Source organism: Struthio camelus, chromosome 5 (assembly GCF_040807025.1).
Source record: "Struthio camelus isolate bStrCam1 chromosome 5, bStrCam1.hap1, whole genome shotgun sequence".
NCBI classification, from domain to species: Eukaryota; Metazoa; Chordata; class Aves; order Struthioniformes; family Struthionidae; genus Struthio; species Struthio camelus.
Genome location: NC_090946.1, coordinates 41,025,845 through 41,043,561, shown reverse-complemented (window position 1 = coordinate 41,043,561; position 17,717 = coordinate 41,025,845). Strand labels below are relative to the sequence as shown.

General features: G+C 45.7%; 1 protein-coding gene and 1 long non-coding RNA gene across 3 annotated transcripts in view; one reads left to right on the top strand and one right to left on the bottom strand.

Moving 5' to 3' along the window:
* The window catches only part of LOC138067475 (uncharacterized), a 44,673-nt gene extending 29,286 nt beyond the window's left edge, over positions 1-15,387 (top strand). The window contains exons 3-4 of one of the 2 annotated variants that reach the window (XR_011141474.1): positions 13,589-13,794; positions 15,256-15,387. This is a non-coding gene — a long non-coding RNA (uncharacterized lncRNA). The remainder of the gene's footprint in view (positions 1-13,588; positions 13,795-15,255) is intronic. The other variant, XR_011141473.1, reaches the window with a different exon arrangement.
* DLL4 (delta like canonical Notch ligand 4) lies at positions 3,580-16,811 on the bottom strand. The gene is made up of 11 exons (XM_068945880.1): positions 15,780-16,811; positions 15,385-15,648; positions 14,743-14,800; positions 13,452-13,721; positions 12,133-12,193; positions 11,894-12,024; positions 10,282-10,451; positions 9,000-9,219; positions 7,838-8,546; positions 6,956-7,064; positions 3,580-5,426 (listed from the first exon to the last, which is right to left on the bottom strand). Exons 1-11 carry the CDS (start codon positions 15,831-15,833, stop codon positions 5,421-5,423), a joined length of 2,052 nt encoding a protein of 683 aa, XP_068801981.1. The 5' UTR covers positions 15,834-16,811; the 3' UTR covers positions 3,580-5,420.
* Positions 16,812-17,717: the final 906 nt, after the last annotated feature.

The window sequence follows — 17,717 nt, the reverse complement described above, 5'->3', positions numbered from 1 at the left end:
TGGAACTATTGATCTAGCACCTGGAGTTATTGCTCTCTCTGCAGTAAATCGGACAAGAGTCCTGTGCTAACACTGCAGCGTGATGGACCTCACAGCTGCATGTGGGAAAAGGAGTGAGGGCAACAGTGGTGGTAAGAACAGCAGAAGGGGGAGAAAGAGAAAGGGTCGCTTTATGGTGTTGAGTCACGGTGTTGTCCAGGCAAGGTATGAGAGCAGAATGGGCAGGATTAGAGCAGGCAGGAGAGTGATCAGGAAGAAATCTCACTTCTTTGAGCGTCACCAGCTACGAGACTATCAGGTCACGCTACCTGCAAGCTCTGGGAACTGACTTAGCAAAACTGAAACAGAGACACAGAGAGAGAGTAGAGAGGGGGGAAATCATGATGTTGACTCTCCAGATAGGCTGTAAAATTGAAGTTATGAAAATAGTGAAGCATGGCAGAGGGCCACTGAGTTATGTCACATCTCCACAACTGGAGTGTGGATTGTGACTCTCACTCTCTTGCCTGCTCTAATATGCTGGGAGTGTCTTATCTACTATGTAAAATCAATATGTATTTATGATCAGGTATGTGAGATAGGGAAGAAGAATGACAGGCAAATACAGATACATAACTTTTGCTTAAGCCACTGTAGCACAGGTGTTGTTAGTGGCTTGCTATGCCTTTCTCATTTTAGCATGGGCTAATAAAAAATGACTGAGGAGTAATCAAGTATATGAAATGTGTTTTTTACAGAGATGATTTCGTCTGTCAGATGGTTGCAACTGCACAATAACTAACTAAATCTCTCTCAGCAGCTCCTTGAAGGCTGAGTGCTGCTGCTGGCCAAGTATTGTGTTGTCCAGACATTTTGCATTTTATCCCATTTAAGGCATGTTTTGTATCAGGGATAATTTTTATGAGCATCCCTTTTCTACACTTACCTAACTGAATTCCATGCCCTGTGATGTGTCTGAATAAATGCCGTGCTGCTGCATGTTGTCTCAGCACCAGTGGGTGCTATAGTTACGGGTATATCCCAGCATCTGTTTCCCCTAATAAGCAAACGTTCAAGAGGTAGGTGATGAAGGGCTGTATCCCGAAACTGGAGCAATGCAAGCCAAGTGCTGCACTGAGTGGCACCCCTTTCACTCAATCCAGCTTTGAATGTGTTTAGAATGAAGGGCTCTGTGTGGCTAGGAAGTAGTTTCTGTTGAGTACAAACGAGAGGAAACATCAAAGAGGTTTGCGGGATCAGGAGCCCGTTCTTGCAGTCGTTGTTGTTAGATTGTTTTTAAGTGAGTTGATCTGTGCAGTCTTTTAAAACTGAAAGCCAAGTTTAGGTGCAGTCCTCGAGCCAAATCTGTAATCTTGCCATAGTTGGTGCAAATTATGCTAACAGAAGTTAGTCGCAGAGCACAGCTGAGTCTTAGACGCCACAAGTTTGTTTAATGAAAAGGCAAGCTAAATGTAGTTTACTGGTGCACTTATGGTCCTGGCATCACCTGTGGTTGTCATGGGGAATGTTTGAAATTCAGGTGAGCACTTACAGCCCTGTAGGAGCTCAGAGCTCTTCCCAGGGAGTTTATGCTGTGGCTCTGAGATGCGCTCACTTGAAGAGACAGGCTGGTGAGCAGACAGTGCACAGCAGTCCTTGGTGAGGAAATTTTTGGCTAAAGATGTGAGTTATCCAGGTCATAGAATGTATTCGGCTAATTTGCTTGTAATATCTTTGGCAAAGACTTGGGGATGTGCACACGTGCATAGATCCACATGTGCTTTCCATCTCCTCCTGTGTGGAAGCAGGCACCGCTCCTGTTTTTCCTGTGTAGGATCTGTGATCTATTCTGGTAGCTGCATAGTGCAGTACTGCCTACAGTAAATATTCACAGATTTCCTTGTGAGCTGATGTATGGTAGTTTTTTTTCTCTTCTCTCCTGTGTGAGAGAATACACAAAAGCATGTCTTGTACCTGCTTTTACCCTGTGGGATCTGCGTAATCAGGTCCATGGGTTTTAATGGATTTCAACTCCCTTCTGTCTACACATAGAGTTTCCTGTCTCGTTTTGAGCAGGAAGAGCTGAGTCCTTTTTGGTCTTAGCATTCCTGCTTGCCTAGGCTTTGAGAAGAGTTCTCTGGCTATTTTCCTGTTTGATTTTTTGTGTGTGTTTTGTTTTAAGCAGGACAGAGTGCATGTGTGTATGTAATCCATGTGCTCAATTAAGAGAGGCATCTGTTGGGTTTATTTCACATTGCCGAGGAAGGACTGCAAGCAGGGAGCATCTGCTCGGCTTTTTGTCAATGGCTTGTTTTTCATAATTTGCTCTACAGGGTGAATGTTTGGGGAGGGGGAGGAGGCTTTTTATTTCTGAGTTTCATCTTAAATTTATTTTAATGGTAGCCAGGGAAATTGATTGGGATTGGAAAGTTAATTTTACTAAGAGAAGAACTGAAGAGGGAGAAACAAAACCACCCAAAGTAAATAGCATTTATGTAACCTTAATAACACACTCAGAAGGACCCTTATTAACCATTATTTGCAGTGCTTTAAAGACAAAGTCAAAATGTATTCGTTATAGCGCTTTCATAATGGTTGTGTTTTTTACAAAAAAAACTAGCAAGTTTTGGTTAATTTTGTTTTGGGGAAAGATAGGAAAGACATCCAAAACTAAGATGCTTTTTTGGCATTTTGTCAACAAGAAAAAGGCCTGGTTTTAAAATAGAGCAGCAGTGGTTTCCTGTTCTTACAGTTTTTGCTTTTGTGCATTCGGATGTTGGCTGTATTGCACCTAGTTGATCTAGTGAGAGATTTAATTGTCTGTAAATGCATGCATTTCAAGGGCTACTAAAGCTGTTGGGAGTATTTCATGTAAGTTTGTTTTTTCCACTTCTTGTGGAAGCCTCCTCCAGAAGGGCTGTGGAGGATAATGACTTTGTTATACCCTGGGAGGTCAGTGCTGCCAGTGGAGTGTAGGGAATGCGGGAGAAGGCCTGAAACTCCCCCTAGTACTGCAAGGGAGGGCCAAATCTTACCCACCCTGATCAAACAAACAGTAATATGATTTTGCAAGCGTAGATGGAGATGCTGTGCAAGAATAACCCAAGCAGGGAAAATTTCGGTCTTCCTGTAAGTACTTAAAGAAATGGGATTAAAAAAAAATGAGAAATCTTGTCCTATGAGTGAACCCCCAGCCAAGCCATTTATTAAGCTGCTTTGAAAAGATATTAGACCTGTATCTTCCATGCCACAAGTTGTCATGGAAGAGTGAAGGATGAATTAATAAAAATAGCTTTTCTGACAGTTCAATCCCACTCCAAACTGAGAGAGTACGTATGTATATATTATTTAAATATTATATAACGCAATATAAATATGTATAACTTTTCTGTCAGATGAATGTCACTTAGCTGAACAACTTTGTTGACATCAGTTAATGGTTATGAAAGCAGCCTACAGCAGGTTGGTTTGCAAAATGCAAATATAGGGCTGATAACAGTGAGCAGACAGACAAGCTCACATCTGAAGCTTCAAGTAAACCTAGGCTGTCACAGAGTCATGGAACCTCAACTGTAGAAGGACAAACCACAATAAACTTCATAGTAGCAGGAAAGTATTTTCATTGTTTGAAAAAAAAATAAAATTCAAACTTTGTCATCACATTAAAAACATTACATGAGAAGTAATAAACATATTTACACTTCTGTTTTGATTATAAATATACATTATATACAAAATAATGTTATAAAACGTAGAAAGTTCAGTGCTTCTGATTTTTTTAAATTACTGAAATACTAGACTTCAAAATAAACTACAGACAGACAAACTAAAACCCATATTATTGATTTCTGAAGGTCATCTTCAAAATGGTCCTACATGGTCAGAGCAGAAGGTCAGTAGTGGACATTATGAAAGGGCCTTGTCTGCACAGTCCAAAGCAGTAGATTGGCTAGTCCAATGACAGGCTTTACAAGGGCAGGACTATCACTGTCTGAGAGATAGCACGATCCAGGTTTCTTTGAAGTGATCTTCTTTCCTCCCTCCTCATTCTGCCGCATCCCAAAGTCTCATCTTATTATAGTGTCACAGCACTTTCCACTGAGGTGTCAATATTATTCTGTAAATATGTATGTAAGAAAATAGTTTAGGTATGCCTCTTAGTTTCCAGGGGCACACTTCCCCCTTTCCCTATAGCAGTGGGTGGGTAGTTATGAAAGAAAGGGGACACACCTAGAACCTTCTCACTCTAATCTCCACCTGTTTCGGCAGAGGGCTTCTCAGTGGATGCTTCTCTATTGGACATTTGGAACAACAGAAGTGGGAATTTGACAATGAGACAGAGCAATTGGGGGGGGGGGTGACAGTATTTCTTCTTCAGAAAGTAACAGCTGTGACTTTGAGACTACTTGCAGTAGAAGGTGGCATAAAACCCCAAATCTGTGCAAGAAGTAAGGGAGGGAGAGAGAATGAGGGAGGAGAAGAAAAATATAATTTCTATTCACAATCACTGGTAGTGCAAAGGGCATGAAAACCGCTGAGACAGCTCAGCCCATATAGGTTCTAGAAGCTGATTGATTTTAAACGCATTTGTAAGGCTGGGATTATGTCTCTCCTCATAACAGGGAAGAGGCAGTAGACATTCCTTATCACACCTTTCCCTTCTCAGGGGTTTAAATCCATGACAATCCTGTCCCATATCGTGGCTTGGGTCAATCAGTTCTCCAAAGCATCACCAAATGAGATGAAATGTAAATTCTGTATCCCTCTTTCCTTCCTCCTCTCACCCTTAAACTGTCTCCAATACATGCAGCAGGAGAGAGGAGATGCAAATAGATGTATAGCAGGAAGTGTCAATCACTCCTGCCCAATACTGTTCAGGTAACTGCAAACAGAGCAGTCAAGTGTCTGTTTGGGCTCAAGATTCTCTTGACACATTTTAGGCACTTTTAAACCCAGAAAAAAAAATGGAGATCTCATGTATTCTGTATCCGTTATCTGCATAGCAATGTGTCTTTCTTCACATCTTCCGTCGCAACATCTGTGAAAGTTCAGTGTCTCCTCCTCTACTGGCACCTCCCATAACCAGAGTTCTGGAAAGCCACGGGTCTGTCCATGAGGAACTGGCCTCAATATCTTTAAAAATGTTATTGTTTTGATACATTTTTAAACCCCTTTCTCTTCCCTCTGCCTCCCCTTTTCTATAGCCAATGAGATTTCTGGTATCAAACTTCAAACAAGGGCAGTTAGAACAAAAAGGTGTATTGCATCTTTCGGTAAATTCACAGTCTGTCCAGTTCACCCAGTTCCATCCTCCGCCTGAGAGCAGCAAGTTGCATGTAATTAAAACAGTCCAATCCAGTTCTGAATTGTAAACAATGCAGCAGGAACGTCCATCTACTGGCATTACCAAATCTGAGGTGCAAACGGACTGATCCTCAGTCTTATACCTGTCAGGACGTAAAATAATACAAGGAATGAGAAGGAAGCACAATGTACACAGTACTGCAGAGTTACAAATTATAAATCAATATGTCAAGTCAAAGTAACTTAAGCCAAACACTCCTGCAGCCTAACTATCAGTATTCAAAGTTTTTGATTGGGACCAGAGATAGAAAATCGCTAGCAAACAACTCTTCTGTATGACAAGTAGCCTCTCGACCTGATGTGAGGGAAAGAATATTTAGGATAAAACTTATAAATCTGATGCTTAACATGAAGTCTCCATAACAGGCATATGGTATAGCTAAATAGCTTGTGTTCAAAAGCATCAAGCCTGACTGATGTTGAGAGAAGTAACCCTGAAAATAAGAATACTTCTTGAGGTGCCTGATGTAAACCTGGGAGTCTGGCTTTGGTCAGTAAGATCTTCAAAGGAACAGATGGTATTTAGGTTAGTTAATGGAAATTAAGCGTGTAACTGTCATTTGTATCTTTGAAAAATTCTTTCAGTTAGTCTTAAACTGTTAATATTGCTGGTTGACTTGTATTCCAGCTTGCCTTTAAGCAGAAATCTGATATCCACCCTGGCAAGGGAGACAGATTCCTGCGGATCTGCTTTCACAGATCACTCCTATATAGTACAGCAAGCTCCTCTTTCCTGGAGCCTGAAACTACCTGAAACCTGTCCTAAAGATAGCTACACTGGAAGAGACAATCAAAAAAGGAGCAAACTCAGGTCTTTCTTAGAATCAGAGGGTATTAGCTGATATTAAATTGCATTTAAACTCAGAGGGAGCTTTTCTGACTGGGTCAGTAATTCTTCAGGAAGTACTCAGTTCCTCAGTAGCTGCTTTTAAAAGTCTTAGGATTGTTCACTGCTAGGCCTTTCCTAGAAAATCTGTTTTTCTGTATTGTCCCCTAACCTTTCATAATACCATCAAAATCTTGACATGTTTATCAGTACCACAAGAAGTACTGGTAATTTCTGTTGGAACCACAAACACACAGCTGGAGCTTAAAGGCCAAGAGGTTGAACTTCCTTCCATGTCTTATTATGGACTCCCTAAATGGTTGTAATGCTTATCCATTAGCTCATGCAGTTACTGTCCATCTTCTGCTGGAAATCTACAGATTGACCTCTTTCCACAGGACACAGATTATCTGTTTTAGTCATGGGGAAAACCCTGGCTTTACATCTATGGGTCTATAAACTCGTACTGTTCCTATTTTTGCTGACTACCTATTTAAGAGGAAATAATCCTACGCTGCACTGAATTTTTATAGGCTGATGTTCAGTGCTTTCATCTCCACTGACTTACTAAGCTCAAAACCTCTGGTTTAATAAAATCAGAGCTGCTAATTTATTTTCCTTGCTTTGGCACTCCTGTGCACCACAGAAGAGGAGAGGTGAACGTTGGAAAGTATCTGTGATCCCTGGAAATAGAGTTACCTTCTAAGATGTAATTCTAAATGATAGTTTGCCCTCTTTGTGAATTCACGTCCCTCCACGAATGTTTGTAAGGAGCTATGCACTTACCTCTGTGGCTATGATGCACTCGTTCCTTTCTTCTGTTATCACAAAGACAGATTGGTACATTGAATCCCTTGGAGAGCATATCGCTGATATCCTACATTCTGGCTTTTCACTAAGGCAGGGCAGAGAGAAAAGAACGTTACTGGACTTCAGACATGCCTGACTCCAGGAATCTTCTATGAACATAGAGGAGTGAAATGAGATAGCCATGAAGGCAGGGGAGGGGAGGCCAGAGGATGAAGTTTCACATATTCTATAGGATGGACATTACACTAGAAAAGTGGAAGTAAGGAATAGGTAGTATCTTGCTATGCTACTTGCTAGCTATACTGCTATGCAGTATCTGGCATGTCCAGTCTAATAAATCTACTCCTCAGATCCCTCAGGATAGCAGAGCCACAAGCAGAACTCAGACAAGACTTTCAGTACACAGATAAGACTGATGAGCCAGTGGATACCTGCCTTTTTTGACAACAGTAGTTATTTTTATTCTATCCCTCTCTCAGTAAGTAGCTCACTTTGCCTTCTTAATAACTGAAATACTTATTTGTAATGCCTGTACGGCATACTGTTGTGGTCTCTCCATGATCTACTGGGGCAAGGAAAGACACTTCTTAGTCTCACCGCTGGGCTAGCCACCCTTATTCACCCATACTAGCAGCACCCTGCACAAACACTCAGTTCAATTGTTTGACTTAGCCAGGAATACCACTTGGCTATACATGCATGTGCATACTCCACTATGAAGATTCCTAGCTTTGTTCTTGTTTGTTTTGGATTTTATCTTCCTGAATCAATCCTTTTTTCATATTTTCTCATATGTTTCTAGACATGTATGAAGATGAGGGGGCTTACAGAAGACTACAAGGAAGACTGCATTCTCACCTGTGTAGTCGGAGGGGAGATTTTTCTCCTAGACACTTTTCACTTTTGTAATATTTATCCTCCTGTGTCCCTCTACTTGTCAGGTCTTTTACCAGATTATAGTCCAGTTTATGATTCTTGGGTTTGTAGTTTGATTTTTCCAGCCCACAGTCCACTTCGAGGTCTTTATTTTTATTGGTGTTTTTGAGCTGTGAAGCTGGAATGAGATTGTCCTTCTGGAAGTCAGATAGGTTGTTCATTGTCTCCAGCTCCTGCTCTGGGTGCATCCTCATCTGCCTGATGACCATTGCTATCATGCAGAACAGTATGAGCAAAGCCACCAGCCCCACCCCCATGGATATAGCAATCCAGGGGATTGGTTTAGGAGGAAGTGTAACAGGCACGGTATAAACGGGTAGCTCACAACGGTTGCCCATGAAGCCAGAAGGACAGTAGCAGACAAAGTTGGCACTATAAAGTCCGCTGTAGCATGTGCCTCCATTCTCACATGGCCCAGAAGCACATTCATCTCTGGTTTTGATGTCGCAGTTCCTGCCAGTATAGCCTGGCAAGCATGTGCAGGTGTAGTCGTTGATCAGGTCATGGCAAGTTCCCCCGTTGGAACATGGGCTCCTGGCACAATCGTTGATGTTTATCTCACATTTCTGACCAGAGAAACCAGCCCGACAACGACACACACGAATCTGACCCAGGTAAAAGCAATTGCCACCTGGGGGAAAAAAGTAAAATAATAAAAAAATCAGTCTGCGATGCACTTCACTCTGAGACCTAAACCTCTCCCTGGTAAGCATATTTTACTGCCTCAAGAAGAGGGAGATTATTTTACAAAACAATCAAATGCATCTGCAAGTTCTTTCCAGCTTGCCTAATTATATCACTGTGGCTTTAAAAGATGCCCCTTCCAAATATGTAATAAAGTTAATTTAATCTACATAACCCTGCCATCTCTTCCATTCCATGGAAGTCTTGTGCATTTTTATTGCATAGAAAATGCCAGTGAAAGCCCCTCAAGAGAGCAAAATTAGGGTAGATGTGGAATACAGTGGGGAAGAGGGACTAACATATTATAGGAATAGTAGAGGTCAGATTGGATTTCTATCACTTCTGCACTGAAAAGCACAAACAAGTCGGAGGCATGAGATTTTTGGATAAAAAGACTTACCATTTGCACATGGGTTGCTTGTGCACCGATCTACTTTTTTTTCACAGTTTGACCCTGTGAAGCCTAAAGGGCAAAGGCAAGTGTAGCTAGCCCCTTGTTCTTTTTCCAAGCATGTGCCGCCGTTAAAACATGGAGAATCTATACATGTCAAAGCACTGTGCTCACAGTGAGTTCCATAGTATCCAGGGGGGCACAGGCAGTGATAACCATTCTCCATATCCTGCAAAACACAACATGAGACCACTGTTATTTGATGTCACCAAGTAACAGAAACATGCTTGCATGTTTCTTTTTGGTCAACAGTGTGTGCTGTTCTACCCCTTCTCATTCACGCTCCGATATGGCCAAAGCAACATTTGCAAAGAAAATATCTGTGTGCTTGACTGTAAGGGATGTAGCCACGAATGGGCCATATTCAGCATACAGGAGTCATCATGTACCTACATAACAGAGCAGATGCAGTACAGGCAAGTAGGCAAAACAGTAATACCGCTACCGTCTAATGGGATCCCCAAGGTCCCTCTAGAGTAGAACGGCGTGTATAAACCTACACAGCTGTAATCTGGCCATATATCCTCTACATGCCAGCCCTTTTTTTTTAAGGGCTGATTTTCTTTGCCATGGAAAAGCCTCACCACTTAGATCACAACAAAACCCTCTGTTCTTTCCGGGTACAGTACGTCCAAAGCGTTGGGAGAAGAGAGCTAGGGTCTTGCATCATTAGCTTTAATCGAAACGTGCATCGTATTACATTTGATGTCTGTAATCTACCAATCTTTTATCAACAGGCAGAATTAATCACTGAATGCGTCTGAAAAATACACTGAAACACTAGACTGCAGAAAACTAAAAAAGCAGAACCCTGCTTCACAGAAAATGTTTCAGCTCACAGAGTGGAAAGCAGATGCTTTCTTTTATTTACTCTTAAAATGCAGATTTAGTGCATTTCTGTAGGCACCTCAGTTTGGGAAGCTTTTTTTTTTTTTTTTTTTTTTTTTAAACAGCTCTACTCCCTCACCAACCTTAGCTCTTGCCAAGATCTCATAATGGCTGCCACAGAAACCTAAGGATCAGTTGACTAGTTCCGATCTAGATGATACATCTCCTCCTGTAACAGGCTTCCTCTGCTGACACCTCTAGGGAAGGGTTCAGTATGATAGTGGTGAGCATCAGTAATGAACCTGTGTACTATCAAATTCCCATTACGTTGTTACAAAAACATTCTGAAAAGGTATACTTGGGCTTGCTTCTCACAAAGATTTTACATTTAAAATGTCCTTACCGTGCAACTACCACCATTCCTACAAGGGTTGCTGTCACACTCGCTGATCTCATGTTCGCAATCAACACCAGTAAAGCCAGGTTTGCATGAACATGTGTAACTGCCTTGGCCAGTGTTCATGCAAGTTGCTCCATTTTTGCATGGTCTGTGATGAGTGCAATAATTCAGATCTGCAAAGATACCAAAATGTTAGAGAAAAGTCTTTTGACAGCTGGGAAAAGACATTCATTTCTCAAGGCTTGAAGAGCACAGAAAGTAGAAGCAAAAATGCTTTAGTCAGCAAAAAGGACAGAATTTTCAATAAGAAGTCCTTTCATTTTCCTGTCAATAGGAATATTGGCGATTATTATTCAGATTAGCAATAATAATCAGATTTTTCAGTTTTTTATTAGTTTTGTTTATTCCTCTATGGCCACCACAGCAACACAGTAACCTCTGAATTGTGGGAGACCTGGCAAACTTCTAAGTCTATTAGTGTTGTAGTATACTCTCCCTTTTTGTGTGCGTAAATCCATTAGCTGTAATGGGATTTAGATGCCCACTTATCAAGTTGGAAAATGTACTTCCTAAGTGTACATTCTCTGAAAGGCACTCCATGGCCTTAGAAACACTTAGTGCATAGCATGTCACATTAAAAGAGTAAGCCCCATCTTTAAAAAGTGTGCTCCAAAGCATGTTCTGGGGAAGTTGGGAGGAAATAAAAAGAAAACTGTTTAGGCTTGGAGATTTAAACAAACATTAGAAACCTTTTATTGTTTATTTACGATGCTCTCTTGTTATGAATGTTAGTAGTTTAAACAGTCGAAATGCTCTGCCAAGCTTGATAGTGCTTTTTTTCCTTTAAATTTGAGACAGAGGTTAAGCACACAAGTTCATAGGACATAAGCAGAAAATCTTTATAAGCACTATAAATACCACAGTAAGTGGAATACAACTGGTTAATAGATAACTACAAGCAGAAAAAAATCTGCAACTTTACTTTTCCTGCTTATTCAGACTTCCCCGTCTTAATCCTATAACTGTCTTAAAAACACTTAACTTGGTTTGAGTACTTAATGCTCTCAGTGCCAGCAGCGCATATATGGCCTTGAGGACATGACTGCTCAGCTGGCTAGAGTTCAGTGATTCAGTGGGTTGAATAGGTGGAAGTGGTCTGGTGTACCTTAAAATGGAACCTGTACTTTTCATTCTTGCTTACATGATTTTTCTCTCATGCTCTAGACTTATCACATGAGTTAACTTCCTTGTATGCAAAATAAGGAAGGCCCAAATGATAGTGTTTACTGCTGCTGGAAACTGTTTAGTAAACTGTTATAGTTGTACAGGGAATAAGTTAAACTTAGCTTGAGCAGGCAGAAAACTTGCCTTTTCAACACTTTGTCCCTTTTTTTTTTCCAAGAAAAAAATGCAACTACCAAAAAAAGGTTTGCTTGTTTTCAGCTAAAATTACTAAAAATGTAAGAATTTTTGTCTAAGAAAGCCTTGGTACAAACTGATGCCTATAAACATATACCTTCAGGAGATTTAGTTCTAGATCCTATCCAACAGATTCCTTAGTCCAGTACCAAGGAATACCCAGTCTAGAGGCGTAAGCACAACCTTCGGAACTAACCTTGATCACAGAAGAGGCCACCCCATCCTTCATCACATATGCACTGCCATTGTGTTTTACAAGTCCCGTGGCGGCAGCCTATATGTGGAATGCATTCATCACAGTAGCGGCCTTGCCAACCGGGACGACAGCTAAAAGAAAAGTCAAATTAAAACATTAATGACACAGAAGAGAGCTGAAGTTTCTATTACAAGGTGACATTTTAACTGAAGTTCAGATTGCAATTGCCATCTACTTACATGCACTCCCCAGGTTTGTTACAGTATCCATTCTGTTCAGTACATCCAGACAGACAAATGGCTGTGAAGAGAACATAAAAAAGCAGAAATGTTTAGGTAAATACGTGTGGCAGTACAGAATACAGTTTTAAAAGGGGAAATGCCTGCATTTGAAAAGGTACTTTGAAAACCTGTTTTGCTCTTTCAAAGCTTTGTTTTAAAAATTCTCCGTACGGGGAGTTCTGGAGCAGGAGGAAGTGAACAAGGAGAGCCAACATTTGACAAGGTGTCCTTTAGTTTTTTCTGTTTACACAACAAACATGAACTCCTGCAGCTCTTGCTGGAAAAGGAGCAAGATGAAGCAGCTGTGCCTGTGCTAATGAAAGCCTGAAAAACCCAAAAGGAGGAGCCTGAGCCTATGCTAAAAATTCCCACTACTACACTGCAGCACCTGTCCATCTCCTCTGGCAGTAGAAATGGTGGAAGCATTTGTGTGGGCAAGCTGCTAACATTTTAACTTGGAATAGATACCACTGATTCAGGGATATCAGCCAAGACCCTTTCTCTGCTAGCTCTCTCTTCATGGCTGCCACTCACGGAGGTGAGGCACAAAAGGAAGGCACTAGTAGTTGCAGCAGAAAGGGCCAAAGTCCTCAGAGTGTGACTTTCCTTCTCCAGGCCCAGAGAAAGGTAGGGAGGAAAACATGGCCCCAGTGGCTACCATGTGACTCCGTACAACGCTCCTTACCAGTGTGGTTGCGGCCACGATATTTTAAGGACAGACAGCAAAGATAGCTAAAACCAGCATCAGGCCTGCTAATACAACTGGAAAAGGGGGCAAGCTTTCAGGTTCTGAGACCTTTCCTCCAATAGCTCCCTGATGTTTTGGGAGCATGCATTTCCTCAAAGACCTCATGAGTTGTATTCCTACCCCTCACTGACTAGCACTTGAATTAGCACAGGTAAGGACCTAAAGAAGCCAAAGTGACATTTTTTAATATGCTGAGCTCAGGTGGTTAGTATGCGACAGAACGAGGCGCAGACTCTCTTTCCGGGAGTTCCTCATCACCTCCATCGAGGCAAGACGCCCGTGTTTTGCCCCTAAGGGCTGGCCCTCCCGCGAGCAAGCAGGCAAGAGGCAGGCCTGCTGCCGCTGCTTGCCGGGCACTGTGTGAGGAGACCAGAGGCGGCCCGCAACTGGGGGACCCTCAGCTGCGCGAGTGGGCCGCGTCCCGCTGCCCCCAGCCCCGACATGGTGGACAGCAGCTGCTGGCGCCCCGCCACCTCGCGCCCAACCGCTCCCGCCCCCCACAGCCCCTGCAAGGCGGCGTGGCACTTACGCTCGGTGCAGTACTCGCCGGTCCAGCCGGGCAGGCAGGCGAGGCTGCCGTCTGGCTGGCAGACGTAGTGGCCGAAGCGGTCGTCGCGGCGCTTGCAGAGGCGGGAGCAGCTCTCGCCGTAGTAGTTCTCGCTGCAGATCACCCGGTAGGAGTAGCGCAGCTGGGTCTGCGCGCCGCTCTGCACGTCCTGCGACCAGTCCTCGCCCACCGCCAGCGACCGCTGGATCGCCATCTGGCTGATGAGCCAGTCCTCCGAGGGCAGCCGGGAGCCTGCGGCAGGAGACCGGCATGAGCGGCGGCAGCGTGGGCCCTCCCGCCCGCGACATCCCCCGCCCCGAACAACGTACGCGCACTGCAGTATATATATATATATATATATATATATATATGTATATGTATATGTATGTTCTTTGGAAAGGAAGCAATCCTGCCCCCAGCGCCATGGAAAGTCAAACGCCCCATCGCCAGAAATTAGGAGCAGGATCCGGCTCCCGCACATGGCACCGTTCTTGCCTATGCATTTCATTATTCATACACATATATATTCATATATATATAAATACACATATATGTAAATATAGCGAGAGATGCTGTATTGCGGGCCTCAAAAGGAGGAAAATTGGAGGTGGGCTGCGCTGTGCCACTCGGCGGCAGGCAGCTGGGGGTGGAAAGGCACAAGCGTGCTGCTCAGGCAAGTGAAAGCGGCCAGCGTTCCCGAGATCCCACATCGCCTCTGCCGTCGCCAGTATCAGTGATTATTAACCTGGCCCTTAAGAGGCTTTGCAGAGAGCTTTTCAAAGTGAGAACTGTTTTGCTGTTGAAATATCCTTTTCCTCTATGTCAGAAAAACATCCCAAAGCCATTATTCCTTTCCAAAGGGCGGAATTTGAAAAAGGTGTAAAATACAGGAAAAGGCAGTCAGGACTTTTTGGCAGCCTTGTAGTTTTCTCACCACAGAGCTCCTTTCTTTCCCACGCCAAAAATAAACCGGAGGAAACGCAATTGTGTTGGAGATTAGGTAGGGGACAGAATCAAAGCGGCCCTGATGGATATCGTTTAGGGACTAACTCCTGATGGGAGGATAAAGCTAGCCCTGAAAATTATAGTATAAACATCTGAGCGCGGTGAGGTCAGCGGCGCGGCCGCGGCCGGCCGTTAGCCGTTGGCCGTTAGCCGTTAGCCGTTAACCGTTTCGGGGGCGGGGGGGGGGGGGAGGGAGGGAGGGAAGGGGGCGCGCGCGGCGCTCGCGGGGCGCGGCCGCCCCCTAGGGGCAGCGCGGAGCCGTCTTCACCTTCCGGCAGGTAGTTGGCGGGCGCGTGCCAGGCCTGGATGATCAGCGAGAAGGTCCCCTGCGGGCGGAAAAACCAGCGTGAGCCCCGGCCGCCGCCGCCGCCGCCGCCGCTTCGCCCCCCCCCCCCTCCTCCCTCCCCGGCCCCCGGCCCGCTAGCGGCGCCACCAGGAAACCACCCCCTGGCAGCGCTGCCCGCTCCTGGCCGCACGTTTTAATTAACCTAATTGCGGATCGCGTTACTTAAGTCTGCGGCTCCGAAGCGGAGCTTCCCGCCCCTTGGGAAAGCGGTTTTCTCCCGCCGCGCAAGGAGCGCGGGGGGGAGGGGGGGAGGAAGGAGAGCAGTTCGTTTCTGTTTTTAATGGCTAGGCACTTCCCTCTCTCTCTCTACATAAGTTTCATACAGTGCAGATTTTCCCAGCTTGCCTTTCCCCCTCCCCTCTCTGTTTAACATTTATTTTTCTAAGTGCTTCGGGACTTGATGCACTTTTTCATTGCTTTTTTTTTTTTTTAAAGGAAGTTCTGGGAATAAGTCTAAAGACGCAAGTAGTTTGTTTACAGTACAGATTAACAGCGCGCTGCGATCAGCCTTCCCTGCCGCCCTCCTGCCCCGCAACTGCAATCAGGTCTAAAGTGGAATCTCACCGGCCACGTGAAGTTAAAGGGTAACTTAATGGGGCTGTCAAATCTCTCTGTATCCTTGACGCTGAAGGAGTTTATTCCCAGTACTGGGGTGATGATGCTGCCGAAAGTGCAGGAGCCCGGGGAGACCACTGCCTGAAAATGCTTCAAGCAAACGCGAAAGAAGGTCCTGCAGTGGGGGGAGCAGGGCTTCCCGCTGGCCAGAGCCCCGTGGCTATTCACGAACTCGTGCAGCTCCAGTTGGAAGACGCCAGAGCCGGACACCCTCTGCACAAAGGGGAGACATACAAAATAGCCAAATCAGAGCTTACCCAGGCTTTGCCATGCAAACTTGCTTCCATCACCCACTTTACATTTAGCGAACCCTTTTTTTTTTTTTTTTTGCAATGCGTGATTACCTGCTGCAAAATCATTAACAGAAACGTCAAGCCAAAGATGCGCAAGGCTGTCATCCTTGTGTTACTCAAGGCTTCCAATTCTTAGTGGGTTTAGTTTTCCTCCTGTATTCCTCAAATGGTCCAAGTAAGCGCTTCTCGCTTGATGGAGAAAAGAGAGGCGTCACGGCGAGTCTCCTAGAGCAACCTGCTCTTCCAAATATTCCCCGAGCACCAGCAGAAATTGGAAGGTAAAATCCAGGTGTTAAAACGTCCACTTCTGGGAATTAATCCTGCAGCCAACGACCAAACTCTGATTGCTTTAGTCGCCTTTATAAACTCCAGAGCCGAGGGGATTTGGTGAGAGACGCAAAGGGGAGTGCTTAGTGTTGAACTGCTCCTCCTTTAACTGGTGCTAACAGCGCTCAGTAAATGGAAAACTTGCTTCCCTTCGAGCTGTTTATATAGTTGCCTCGCATCCTCTCAAGCTCATTATGTAAACTGTCAGTCAGACTCACGGGCGATCCCTCCCCTTTTCCAGCTTTCCTTTCTGGAAAAAAAGAACCAAATGTTGTGGAGAGCCCTCATATCCAGAATTAATACCCTGCTGCCGCTGCCGCTGCTGCACTGACCGCCAAGGAGCCGAGCTGATTACCAACAAGCCAAGCATCTGTTGAGATATTTACAGCGCTCGCACTGGGAGAGTTCCCTCGAAAATCAGACGCCTCTCCAAAGAGCAGCTTCCCAGAGTGGCCGAACAATAGCGGATGAAATGTTTAAAAACACGTTTGCTCGCTCGCTCCCGTGCTTCCCCCTTCGTGCCACGTCCCCGCCCGTCCTCACCCCGACTTTTCCCCAGGGCCGCGCTGGGCGACGAGGGGCAGCGCGGCGCTGCTGCCCGCGGCCCGTCGGACGGCCCTTGGCCGCCCCGCGGGACCTGCCCTGCCTGGCGACGGCTGGCAGCAGCTAGAAAGTAAAAGTGAAATGGGGTTTGCACGAGAGGGCCAGCCGGGACGGCCCCGCCGCCGCCGCCTCCGGGGCGCGGCAGCCTGCTTTGGGGCGCCCGCAGGCCCCGGCGCACCGGGAGCCCTCCTCGGAGCTGCGTTTAATCCCGGCTGAAGGCAGGGAGGGGGGCAGCGAGCGGGGCGCGGACGGGACCTGCGGCGCTCGCCGGCTGCCCCGTAACCGAGCGCTGCCGGGAGGTGGCCGCGCCGCGCTGCCTGCGGGGCCGGCGCGGGGGACTCGGGCGCGGGGCACTGGCGGGCGGCGGCGGCGGGGGGCGGGGGGGGCGAGGGCTCCGTGTCGCCGCCAGGGGCAAACGCCGCGGGTCGCGACAAGCGGCTTGGCAGGGGCTAGCGCCGGGCTGCAGCCTGGCTGCGATCTGGCGTGTGCCAGTAAAGTCCTTGGCCTGATTGCAGCGTGCGCTCATTGTTGGGTCGCGTGTCCCTCATTAAAGCCAAGCACAGAGAAGGCCTTTCATGTGGCTTTTTATTTCAGCTTGTTAAATGGATGGGAGACCGGAGGGGGAGGGAGAGATAAACCTTCAGCTGTATGATAATGAGGTCTTGCCACCTTTATGCCAGTGCCTGGCTCGCAAGGCTGCAAACCTTTCCGGGGTGGATCACCTGGGAGCAGCGCAGCACGCTGGAAGTCGCCCTTGAGCTTCTCCGTCTTCTCCCAAAAGGTGTTTTCGTGTAGCGTTAATTCTTCAGTGCAGGCTCGGGAAAGGGGGAAAGAAAAGGAAAAAAAAAAGGCGAGGCTGGGATGTGGCTTGTTTGGAGGCGAGGCAACATGCCGAACATCGCATCCTCGCTAAACTTCCCGCACCAGTCCTCCCCGCTCTTACATTTCCAACAATAAATGACCGCTTTTCTTAGAAATCAGCTTTGGTCTGGGATGCGGTTAGAGCACATGTGCGGACGTGCGCCCGGGGTCGGGCCGCGGAGGAGGAGAGGGCAAGGC

Bases quoted from the DNA above. Each gene is read 5' to 3' on its own strand.
- DLL4 (XM_068945880.1), bottom strand. From the start codon at position 15,833: ATGACAGCCTTGCGCATCTTTGGCTTGACGTTTCTGTTAATGATTTTG. The intron at 13,722-14,742 runs GTGAAGACGGCT...CTCCTGCCGCAG, and splicing joins CGCCAACTACCTGCCGGAAG to GCTCCCGGCTGCCCTCGGAG. The intron at 10,452-11,893 runs GTTAGTTCCGAA...GTATCTTTGCAG, and splicing joins TGGCCTCTTCTGTGATCAAG to ATCTGAATTATTGCACTCAT.